Genomic DNA, 13,753 nt, shown 5'->3' with positions numbered 1-13,753 from the left:
TAGATTAGAATGAAGGAAACTACAAACGACTGTAAAAATTGTGCTCCAGGAGATTTGAGAAACACATTTTGTGAGTGGATAGCATTTTTGATTTCAGATAGTTAAATTTTTCAACAACGGTTAAATATAAAACTACGAGAGATCTGAATTTGTGTCATCTACAAATCTATGAAATTCTTTTATGTTATGTTTATTTAGGATGTCAATGATAGTATTATCTTCTATGTTTTGTAGGAAGATATCGGTTGAATTCCAGATAATGGATTACTCATTGCTAGGCCAACATTCTGTTTATATATTTTTTGATTCAATGTGAAGTAATTTTGTGAAGTAACAGTATTTAATAGTCTTAATTTTTGTCGGATTTTATTCATTGGTATTTGGAGGTAATTAATTTTGTTTCGATAATATTTATAGTTTCTTGAAGTGTGATATTTGTATATAAGTTTTCTATGCCTAGAAGATTAGTTTTGAATTTAGGTTAATATTCAGTTTGTTTAGATTATCTATTAGAAGTTTCGTGTTGTTTATTGTACATTGATTTTGTAATTGTAAGGTTTGTTTTAACCATTTGTTAAGAGAAAATATATTTAAAAAATGTAAAAAAATTGTTATTGACAGTATGTGTCGATCTTTACCTTCACGACCTTCAGTTTTATTGTAATTTTTATTCAATAAATTTTATAATCTCCTTGTTGCATTATTCCTTTCATTTTTGTGTTATTTACGCCAAACGGAAGATTTAATAAAACTGATTTATTCCTTGAATTGTTTTTGTTATTTAATGTAAAAATTCCTCCTCTGAAGTCGTGCAATTTATTGTTATGTTATTTAATGTTTACTCCAGATATATCTAGTTACAGAAGAAGCCATATCAAATTCTCACTTTAATTTTCCTGGAATTTCCGAGTGTCTGTATTAACAACAAACACAATTCTCCAACATCGGACACAGCAGCGCTATAGTTAGCGGATAACTGGGGCGTTAAATGAATCAGGAAACAAGCAGCAAGACGATGCACAACGTTTACAGTACCGCATTATTAAACCCTAGTGCAATATGCAGCACAGCCACATTCAAGGCATGAAGGAAGGACTTCGTTCACTCCCGAAGCTTCCGGTCACACACAACATAAATACCGCTTACAAAAATGTTACAGAAAATATAAGTAAAAAAAGGTTTACTGCTATGAAACATGCGGACTTTATGCTCACCCATATGCATTAGAGGTACTGTGGTGCATATGGATGCAAATATACACAGGAAACTGACTTTTTAAAGTACATACGTTGCAAGTCAAGCCCTCTTGAATACATATCATTTTCTAGTATACTCACGGACAAAGTATTGTAGACACACAGAAATGTATCACATTATTATTATTATTATTATTATTATTATTATTATTATTATTATTATTATTATTATTATCTATATATATAATTTGAACTGGTAATGGAAATTACGGGAAAACGGCTGAACGGATTGTAATAAATGGCCCCTCATTTTGAAGCTTGGAACCCAAAGTTTTTCGGAAAAGTAGTAGTTTTCAGTGAAATGTCAATTTTCCTACATAATTTTCCTATTTTCCAAAAATCCATCTGTTGTCAGTTTTGAGAACTAATTTTGTTGAATCACGGCCGACTTGATTGAATTTCAGAACAAAACACACACTACAATAAACAATAGGCTATTACACGAAGGCCATGACCTGCAGGATTGCCGACATATTTAGAGCTCAATTCAATTTGTTATTAAAAACTGATTCTGCAGTGTATAATTTTCCGAGTATATCTGTGTATTGGATATTCAAATCTACGAAACTTGAGGTGGTTTGATGACATTGTTACCATTAGAAATTAAATACTATTATAGTTAATATCATGATGCGTCTATTTTTCATTAATTGTACATAATATTGATGCTATATTGATGACATGTAAGTGAAACGTTTTGAGGTTATGTAAGTAAATGTAGAGAATATCTTAATTTAGATGTTCATTTCTGAGTGGCTGCTATATATAACTACAAAACTTAAGTAAGATAATAATATTGTTATTAAAAATCAAATATTTTTATACTTATTAACCCAGTGGGGTTGGGTCTTTTTCCATAAACTTAATGGCGGTGTAGTGTAGATATTGGTATGTGTCATTGTCTTCAGTATTGGCTCGAGAGAGCGCAAAAATTACAGTTCCTAAGGAAAGATCAAAAGGTATTACTTACTGATAAAATAAGAGGCCTAGAAAATTTTGTAGTCTCCAGATTATTTCAGCAAGAACTCTTAGTAGGATATAATGATTTTACGGAAAATGCTATTGTTCGAAAGCTTAGCAAACCTGACATTTTTTTAACTTTTGCCTACAATCCACAATGACCTGAAATAGCCACTGCTATAGTCCTGACACTGATACTTGCGTTTTCGCGTTGAAACTCAAAAACTGAAGTTGGATAGGTTCAAGAAAAAGTATTTGGCCTAAAAAAATCCATTCAGAGGGAGTATGTTTCATTATTATGGAAGCAAATAACTATCAAAAAGACAAGTATTCTTCATTGAAAATAAATCTGAAAAATATTTATTTAAACGTCTAACTAACTTAGTTTGCAGCAGCATTTCCTGTACAAGCCACTCGTTATTATGTATTTATTAACACTACAATTGGGTATACACCCAGTGGCAGTGATATATAGTACACAATAATACCATTACAATTATACAACAATTACAGCAATAAAAGAAAAATAAAAAAATCAAATCAAATCAAATAAACCCATATATATTTCTAACTATAAATAAATAGATTTGAGAGATTCCCATCCTAAGTCTTTTACTATCTCCTCACCATGTCCCTATCCCATTTTGACATATTTTGCTGCCTTGCGCTGGACCTTTTCTATTGAATCGATTTGGTTTTGTCTGTACGGATCCCAACCTACTGCTCCGTATTTCATAATTGGGCGAACAAGGGTTTTGTACGCTAATTCTTTTGACTTTCGGTTATTATTATTATTATTATTATTATTATTATTATTATTATTACTATTACTATTAATTTTAATGTGAGGTATGTAGTACGTATGGGATAATCCAGAAATCCATATAGTCATATACAGTGTTATTTGGAAGGCCGGAGGGTAAAAGACCTTTGGGGAGGCCGAGACGCAGATGGGAGGATAATATAAAATGGATTTGAGGGAGATGCTTAGAATAGGGTTCAATGGTGTGCTTATGTGAGGGCGGCAATGAACCTCCGGGTTCCTTAAAAGCTATTTGTAAAGTCTATACTTACTTACTTACTTACAAATGGCTTTTAAGGAACCCGAAGGTTCATTGCCGCCCTCACATAAGCCCGCCAGCGGTCCCTATCCTGTGCAAGATTAATCCAGTCTCTATCATCATACCCCACCTCCCTCAAATCCATTTTAATATTATCCTCCCATCTACGTCTCGGCCTCCCGAAAGGTCTTTTTCCCTCCGGTCTCCCAACTAACACTGTATATGTATTTCTGGATTCGCCCATACGTGCTACATGCCCTGCCCATCTCAAACGTCTGGATTTAATGTTCCTAATTATGTCAGGTGAAGAATACAATGCGTGCAGTTCTGCGTTGTGTAACTTTCTCCATTCTCCTGTAACTTCATCCCGCTTAGCCCCAAATATTTTCCTAAGCACCCTATTCTCAAACACCCTGAACCTATGTTCCTCTCTCAGAGTGAGAGTCCAAGTTTCACAACCATACAGAAGAACCGGTAATATAACTGTTTATAAATTCTAACTCTCAGATTTTTGGACAGCAGATTGGATGATAAGAGCTTCTCAACCGAATAATAACACGCATTTCCCATATTTATTCTGCGTTTAATTTCCTCCCGAGTGTCATTTATATTTGTTACTGTTGCTCCAAGATATTTGAATTTTTCCACCTCTTCGAAGGATAAATCTCCAATATTTATATTTCCATTTCGTACAATATTCCCGTCACGAGACATAATCATATACTTTGTCTTTTCGGGATTTACTTCCAAACCGATCGCTTTACTTGCTTCAAGTAAAATTTCCGTGTTTTCCCTAACCGTTTGTGGATTTTCTCCTAACATATTCACGTCATCTGCATAGACAAGAAGCTGATGTAGCCCGTTCAATTCCAAACCCTGCCTGTTATCCTGAACTTTCCTAATAGCATATTCTGAAGCGAAGTTAAAAAGTAAAGGTGATAGTGCATCTCCCTGCTTTAGCCCGCAGTGAATTGGAAAAGGATCAGATAGAAACTGATTATTATTATTATTATTATTATTATTATTATTATTATTATTATTATTAGTTTCAATGTAAGGTATGTAGTACGTATGGGACAATCCAGAAATCCATATAACCATATACAGTGTTATTTGGGAGGCCGGAGGGAAAAAGACTTTTGGGGAGGCCGAGACGCATATGGGAGGATAATATAAAATGGATTTGAGGGAAATGCTTAGAATAGGGTTCAATGGTGGGCTTATGTGAGGGCGGCAATGAACCTCCGGGTTCCTTAAAAGCTATTTGTAAGGTCTATTATTATTATTATTATTATTATTATTATTATTATTATTATTATTATTATTATTATCATTATTATTATTATTATTATTATTTTTACGACATTTTCAGCTATAAAGTTTATTCATAGTTCAAATTCATCATGGTCAAGAAATGGGCGACAAATTTTGGTTGAACCCAAATGCACGAAATGATATTAGCACAATTGTTAAAATTTTAGCATAACTTAATAAAGAGCGTGTTGGTGTAATTTTAACATTTTCTGGTGAAACCGGTCCTATACGTCACCTATTTTCTAAAGAAAAAAAAACTACTGACGTTAGTTTAATTTGTTGTCAGTTATAATCGTATGATATTGGATATGGAAGTATATCTTTACATTCATTTTGGAAGAAAAATTAGAAGAAACAATAAAATCTAGCTTTATAGATCTATTGTGGTATTTCGGATTGTCAAGAAGCATAGGATTCTGTTTGCAGGGTTCTACTGAAGGGATATAGATTGACTTCCACAAGTTACAATGAGAAGATAAAATTAATTAGCTGACTCATGTGTTCCCTTTTTAGTCTCTGAAAGGGGATAGTATACAAACGGCAGCATGACTATGAAGAAATTAATTAACGTAAACAGCATGAATCATTATTCATTTGAAAACAGAGCACTGTGGGGTGGTGAGAAACATAATAAAGAGAAGTGATTTCACAATGCGAATGTGACACACACTGGTATTAACTACATTGTCACAAAACCACAATTTTCTTTAAAATTCTACTTCCTTGTCAGAAATTTCTATACCTATCCAAATCTCGCGACGATGGTATTATAAATGTAAATACTTTTACCGATAAGTATACTTTTTTGTAATAGGTTAATAATAATAATAATAATAATAATAATAATAATAATAATAACAATAATAATAATAATCATAATAGTAGGGCCTAACAAATATAAATGATACTCGAGAGGAAATTAAACAGAGAATAAATATGGGAAATGCCTGTTATTATTCGGTTGAGAAGCTTTATATCATTCAGTCGGCTGTCAAAAAATCTGAAAGTTGGGATTTATAAAACAGTTATATTACCGGTTGTTCTGTATGGTTGTGAAACTTGAACTCTCACTTTGAGAGAGGTACAAGTTAAGAGTGTTTGAGAATAAGGTACTTAGGAAAATATATGGGGCTAAGAGGAATGAAGTTACAGGAGAATGGAGAAAGTTACACAACACAGAACTGCACGCATTGCATTCTTCATCTGACATAATTAGGAACATAAATCCAGACGTTTGAGATGGGCAGGGCATGTAGCAGTATGGTCGAATCTATAAATTCATATAGAATGTTAGTTGGGAGGCCGGAGAAAAAAAGATCTTTAGGGAGGCAGAGACGTAGATGGGAAGATAAGATTAAAATGTATTTGAGGGAGGTGGGATATGATGATAGAAAATGGATTAATCTTGCTTAGGATAGGGACCAATGGCGGGCTTATGTGAGGGCGGCAATGAACCTCCGGGTTCCTTAAAAGTAAGTAAGTAATAAGTAAGTAAGTAAGTAAGTAAGTAATAGTAATAATAATAATAATAATAATAATAATTATTATTATTATTATTATTATTATTATTCCTTTACTATTGAAATTAGCCAATAACAGGAAAGGACAATAGTTACAATAATGACAATGATCACGGTTAACAATATTTTATTTTATTTTATTTTAGTTTATAAAAATGCTAAGAAAAGTCTTTAAATTTTTTTACTGTATATTCTCAAGAGTACGTTGTATTACCTGCTGTCGTTGACTTGTTTAGTTCATATTCCTACTTAGTCCTTGTTTTAGTTTTTCTGTCATATCGTTATTTTTCCTGTACCTACTGCGAGTGAAAACCCATTTATAGTTAATAAATATTCACTCACTCACTCACTCACTCACTCACTCATCTCTCCCCAAAAGCGTTCTCGTAATACTGTGCCAAACACATACTGAAATTTGCTTCACCCTCCTACATATTTAATTGTTCTACTGAATCCCAGATGTACACGTAAAAATTTGAAATTCATAACTCGCTTAATATTCTCACTATTTAAAACTGTTTTTTCTCGTACAGAATTCTGTAGACTGGGAGCAATTATTCTTGTTTTTCAGGTGACTTATCTTGTAAACATCTACCTGCAAGTTTTCTTATATTTTTCGCTAAACTTTCCTGATCATTTGTAAATATGAGCTTATTTACAATAATATGTATCTTTATTCTAACAATAACTATTAAAATAATAATAATACTAATAACAATATGATAATACTAATAATAATGATACTAAAGAATATGCTACTGGAGCTAAATGACAGCTGTGAGCAATATGAGATGAAGATAAATGCAAATAAGACGAAAAGCATGATCATAGCGAGAAAAATACAGAAGATAAACTTGCGAATTCTAAATGAGGCAGTAGAGCAAGTGGACATCTTCAAATACTTGGGGTATACTATAAGCAGTAACATGAGCTGCTGCCAGGAATTCAAATGGAGGATAGCAATGGCCAAGGAAGCTTTTAATAGAAAAAGGAGCATTTTCTGCGGACCTCTGGAAAAATAACTAAGGAAGAGACTAGTGAAGTGCTTTGTATGGAGTGTGGCATTGTATGGGACAGAAACACGGATATTACGACAAAGTGAAGAGAAGCGAATAGAAGCAATTGAAGTGTGGATCTGAAGAAGAATGGAACGTGTGAAGTGGACAGACAGAATAAGAAATGAAGCTGTGTAGGAAAGAGTGGGTGAAGAAAGAATGATGCTGAAACTGATCAGGAAGAGGAAAAGGAATTGGTTGGGTCACTGGCTGAGAAGAATGCCTACTGAAGGATGCACTGGAAGGAATGATGAACGGTAGAAGAGTTCGGGGTATAAGAAGATATCAGATCACAGACGACATTAAGATATATGGATCATATGAGGAAACGAAGAGGAAGGCAGAAAATAGGAAAGATTGGAGGAAGCTGGGTTTGCAGTGAAAGACCTGCTCTTGAACATAACACTAGATGAATAATAATAATAATAATAATAATAATAATAATAACAATAATAATAATAATAATTATTATTATTATTATTATTATTATTATTATTATTATTATTATTATTATTATTATTATTATTATTATTATTAGCAATATCAGTCTTCGTATTCCTGCTAAGGGTTTAAGATTTCAAAAAAATTGTTATAATTCGAATTCTAAATCTCTCTCTCCGATGCTAATTTGCATGGCTTGAACATGGATCCATTTAATGTGTAGTATATACTGTTTGATTTTTTATCTCAGTTTTATTAACTTATGCTATTTTTATAGATATGTATCATAATATTCTCATTGCATATCTTTGTAATACTACTTATATATATTTTGGGGGGGGTTATTTTACGACGCTGTATCAACATCTAAGTTATTTAGCGTCTGAATGAAATTAAGGTGATAATGCCCGTGAAATGAGTCCGGGGTCCAACACCGAAAGTTACCCAGCATTTGCTCGTATTGGGTCGAGGGAAAACCCCGGAAAAAACCTCATCCAGGTAACTTGCCCCGAACGGGATTCGAACCCGAGCCACCTGGTTTCGCGGCCAGACCTTTTTTTACTCCACAGGTGTGGACTACTACTTATATGATTCCAGTCTTCATTTATATGATTTCATAATTCATTTTATTTAATTGCCATTATTTTAATTATCTCATTGTACTAATTTTAATAATCATTTGTATGCATTGTTTTTTGTTATCTATTCATTTTGTCATTATTGTTTAATTGTATTGGTCTGTAATTTTCATAATTATTTGTATGCACTTCTGTTATTCCTTGTTCACTGTAAATCTTGTGCTAACTTTATCTTGTGCTGAACTGTTATTGGCCCAGGCTGTTGTACAGCACAGTAAATATTAGTAAATAAATAAATAAATAAATAATTTATTATTATTATTATTATTATTATTATTATTATTATTATTATTATTATATATTAGACAAGTTACTGCCCTTCTTTGCTGACAGCAATATAGGAGAGTAAATTTAAAAGAATTCACGAGGAAAGGCACAGTCGTAACTATAATTTTGCTTATAGATGCGCATTACCACTTTAGCTAAGTAATCAGTACTATTACAGCCGTACATGTCGGTTCAGACAGTATCCTATCGGGACGGAATGTCAATAGGTTCTGCATTCACACACATATCAGTAGGGAGACTGCCCCCAGTCCCAGTACACATGTTGATCTCAATATCTATCCGAGTGATCGTCAATTTAATTAATTTGAGTAGTGACTTACTGCGATCTACAATGACTACGTACAATTGCGTCCTTTAAAGACATTAATTCTAATATATGAGAGCATGTATTTCGCTATTTTTCGCTGCAGAATTTCTTATTTTTCTCCCTCACTCATCCTTGAACTCACAAATATTTACCAAAACGTAGTTTGAATTAAAAAATTTCAATTAAATTCAAGACAAGACAGTATAGCAAAGTTATATGGAGCAACGGTAATGTCTTGACCAGCACTACAAGGATCATTTTTATTTTAATCGTATGCCCTACCACTTATTTCTCCCTCTTGGAATATATTTCACTTTTTTCTATCTCTGCCATCGTCATTTAATGCATGTTTTTATGTTAACCCTCCTACTACAAGGTTTATTACAACTTACTACTTCCAAGGTGGGCAACATAATTACCCCAATCAAAATCACAAACAGATCTTTGTTAAGCATTTGGAATATTTATGAATGTATATATGTATATAATCTATATATATGTATATAATACACATTAAATAAAATATTAAAAGATTTTGGGATGGAAATTTCAGCACAAAAATTAAAAAGTAATGGCATTTTTAGGACAAGACCCAGTCAGAAGTAAGATAATACACAATAACCAATGCCTCGAACAAGTACAAAATTTCAATTATCTGGGCTGTGAAATATCTTATCAAAATGAAAAAGATTTGAACAAGAAATTTACCAAATTTACACAAATTCTATGAATAATAAACAATACATTAAAAGCTAAATTAGTACAAAAATCTACAAGAATAAAAATATATAATACACTAGCATTAGGCCTACCCTCCCTTTTATACTGAAGCGAGATTTGGACATTAAAGAAAAAATACATGAACAGAATCAAAGCAATGGAAATGAAATTTTTCAGGAGGACAGCAGGATATACTCTTTTAGACCGAAAAAGGAATGAAGAAATTTTAGAACAATTAGAAGTAGAGTCAGTAGAAGAAAAAATCAACAGACACAAATCAAATTGGCTAGATCATGTAAGAGGTATGGAAAATTCAAGAATCCCAAAAATTATGATGCAGTATAAACCTAGAGGACATCGTCGACTAGGAAGACCTTTTAGAAAACTGCTAGATTCGTGAAGGATGATGATGATGATGATGATTATGATGATGATGATGAATATATATATGAACTTCAGCAATTGCAAAAATTTTAAATAATTTTCCTTCTTTAAAAATACAGTATGATTCAAACGTCTCGTTTCACTTTGTTGAAAGTGTATATAAAAATTAATAAACTTCAAAATAATAGCCTATGTTATTAGCCACACTATGAGAAAACATGTCTGTTTAGGCGATTAAAGAATTTTCTACCCTTTTCCCTGAATTTTAGATTTAATTAATTACTTTATTTCTTTGAAATTCAAATATTGGAACACCACCTATACTACAATGAATATCTCAGAAAAAACTCTAATAATAATTATTTTTAACAAAATCACTTTTAGAATAACTACAACAGACAGAAGTAAAGTTTAAAAAAATTGGAACCGAAGGTCATGATACACATGATAATATAAAGAACAAAATGAATCATGATATAAATAACACCACATAAAGTAATTTGGAAGCAGACAAACTCAATATAGAAAATTAAGCTATAAATTGAATTTCATACCTGAAATTTTCATGACACAGACTGCCAAGATCACCCTACTTCAATAATGTGGATTACTTCTTTAAGTAAAATAATTATTTGCGTTATTCATATTTCAAAATGTTAGTAGACATATAACGGATAATTACGTATAATTAAAAAAAAATATGAAGAAAATGAAAATATTATTGAAAAATTATCAGTGGGGTAATCCTATTACCCCCCCTTGGTAGCAGGAGGGCTAAAGAGGAGTAAAGAAATTGTTTTCCTTCACTCATATAATGATAAAATAAGCAGCACTTTGATGTTTTCTAACCATTTTTAGACAGTATGTCAAGGAAAAAGTGTATAGGCTAATATTTTTAGAAGAGGCACTTTTCATAAAAACGAGAAAAAATGTCTAACAAACATAACATGGTCCTAAAATTAAAATCTTTGAAGAAACAAGGACTGTGAAATCCGTATTGTAACAAAAGCAAGTTGGTATAACGCTGGCCTTCTATGCCCAAGGCTGCGGGTTCGATCCCGAGCCAGGTCGATGGCATTTAAGTGTGCTCATGTCAGTAGATTTACTGGCATGTAAAAGAACTCCTGCGGGACAAAATTCCGGCATATCCGGCGACGCTGATATAACCTCTGCAGTTGCGAGCGTCGTTAAATAAAACATAACATTTAACATTTAACAAAAGCATATCTAAAAATGAGCCGTTGAGAGCAGAAGTGGTGTAAGTCAAAAATGGGTAATGAGGGTTAAAGTAAATATTCTGTAAAATATAGCGCAAAGTATCAATTAATACTCAATTTATTTAAACTATTAGTACTCAATAGATATCACGAAGGACATATTAATTGCTACTTTGCGCTGTATTTTACAGAATTTTTACTTTAAACCTCATTACCCAAGTTTGACTTACACCACTTCTGCTCTGAACGGCTGAAATGTAAAGTATTTTAATTTCTCGTTGAGGTAAAATAATTTCCCATTCTATTACATGGAACGATTTACAACGTAAATCTTTGATGACAAACACAATCTATTAGATTTGAAGTTGCATGAAAAAATGTTGAGTGGTTTTCACAGTATTTTGGTTTTCTATTTTCAATTCAACTTAGCTTCAGTATCATGATGTTAACACGCTATCGTCTCTAAATATCCTAGACTTCCAACAAATAATTATTTATACAGATCAGAAAAATATAACTAATGCTTTAATTTCTTGTTAATTTTTCAACGTTCAATTCCTATTAAGAATAGCCGACTTTGAAAGCTTCAGAACTCCAGATTTCAAATTGTAAACGCTGTCAAGATGACATACAAGGACTGACAAATGGCAACAAACACACTACGTCCAGTTCTCAATAAGCTCACAGTTTGCTAAAAATATATGTCTATAACTCTAGTCCTTTTTCTGTACACGAGAATTACATTCAACTAAGAATCATACTCACAATAATTCTGGAATTCCGTCGCATCGTCAGAATTAACGCCACAGATGAAACAAATGACACTCAGGAAGCGTATGACAACACCAAAATACCCAGCAACCTGCTGACTTTGGCACCACCAACAGTTCAGATCCGTTGGCATGTTGGCAAGATGGGTGGTCTACCATCAAGGGGCAGTTGTTGCAGCTCTTCAAACGTGACACTTTTAACACACTCTCTTCTTGGTCGACGACAATATTTTATTACGTCACATCTTTTGAGTGCAATATATTACCACTAATAATAAGTTAAAGAGATACTTTCTTTTTTAGAATAGTCAGTGCTACACAATTTAAATTTATTTCAAAATATGATACGAACAGTTGAATCTCATAGGTGTGACATATTTTAAGATACTGAGATTAAAATCGTTGCATTGAAGCATAATTTTATTGTAGTTTTTACCGAAAGAAATTGATATGAGAATAATTCTTTACATCCAAATTGGATTTAAGTTTACTAAAATTATTGTATTAAATTAAATACGAAAAATTCGTTCTGTAAAAATTTGTTCTATGTCCGTAGAAATTTTATATACGTAACAAATTATCTAAAAATGCATCCAATGGAATTATATGCGATAAACACTAAATAGCACATAACACTCGTTAAATGTAATTCACAATCTACTATTTTTCTTGCGCCACTGAAGAAATGCACTACTAAACCATTATTGAATATTTTTAAAGCAATCCAACGTGCCAGATATTATTACAAGCCACTGCCTATTAGTTTTCCTCCAACACAACTGAAGCTATTTAACACGACATAAAGATGTGAGACGAGGTAACACTTTGTAACACTCGGGAAGACGTTTTCACGCATGCTGATCATAACACACACTATCACATTGGAGAATGGTGTATGAAACATACTCTGTTAAACTTTGCGGATCCGACTTCTGCTTGAGACTAACACGGGACGGAAAAACTATTTTCAGAATCCCCTAGTGAACCCACTCACACTACAACGTCCTATAGATATATGTCATAAGCAGCGAGGTTCCTTCTCTCACTACGAAATGACATTAAAAGAAACACACATGCCCTCATAACCAGACCATCGCACTGGGCGTAATAAATTTATTAATAGAAGTAATGTCAAAAGATTTTCTGCACTTTTTTAACGTTTTAAAACAAAGCCGCACACACTTTTGTATTATCAGTGTCAGTCGGTATGAATATAGTGATGTATCATAGTAGAAAGACAACTGTTTGCTTTTCTAGAGATACGCATATCTTGTGCTGTAACCCAGAGAAGACTAACGCTATATACATATGTGAGACGTCCCTCTTCTTCAAAACATATGTGACTAGGATGTGTTTTGTGTGGGTGGGAGGAAAGGGGGAGGGGAAGAGAGTTTGGTTAGGCCAGTAGACTGTCTACATTGCTTTTGTAAATGAGTCGCGGCAAAAGTAGTTGTGTTTGAAAGAAGAAAAGAAGACGAAAGTAGAGGGAGACTCTTCTCTTCGTTAAGTGTATGCATATGTTCTTTTTTATGTTGCTCATAGTAAGGGTAAGGACCTCGAATATATCATGGAAGAGATTTACTGTTACTTTCGCTAAGGGTTGAATCCTTTAAGGGTGTGGTAGACAGTTTGTGGTTTCTAATGATGAGCTTACTTACTTACTTACAAATGGCTTTTAAGGAACCCGAAGGTTCATTGCCGTCCACACATAAGCCCGCCATCGGTCCCCTATCCTGTGCAAGATTAATCCAGTCTCTATCTATCATCACACCCCACCTCCCTCAAATCCATTTTAATATTATCCTCCCATCTACGTCTCGGG

At 32.9% G+C, this 13,753-nt stretch overlaps 1 protein-coding gene across 2 annotated transcripts in view; it reads right to left on the bottom strand.

The window, feature by feature from the left end:
• The window catches only part of side (sidestep), an 869,165-nt gene extending 856,298 nt beyond the window's left edge, over nucleotides 1–12,867 (bottom strand). Inside the window, exon 1 of one of the 2 annotated variants that reach the window (XM_069825478.1) lies at nucleotides 11,927–12,867. In XM_069825478.1, the coding sequence (XP_069681579.1) occupies nucleotides 11,927–12,065 (139 nt within the window). In that variant the 5' untranslated portion in view covers nucleotides 12,066–12,867. The remainder of the gene's footprint in view (nucleotides 1–11,926) is intronic. The other variant, XM_069825479.1, reaches the window with a different exon arrangement.
• Nucleotides 12,868–13,753: the final 886 nt, after the last annotated feature.

Source organism: Periplaneta americana, chromosome 5, assembly GCF_040183065.1.
Source record: "Periplaneta americana isolate PAMFEO1 chromosome 5, P.americana_PAMFEO1_priV1, whole genome shotgun sequence".
Taxonomy (NCBI): domain Eukaryota; kingdom Metazoa; phylum Arthropoda; class Insecta; order Blattodea; family Blattidae; genus Periplaneta; species Periplaneta americana.
Note: the sequence above shows the minus strand (reverse complement) of the source record. Positions and strands in the feature narration are given on the sequence as shown.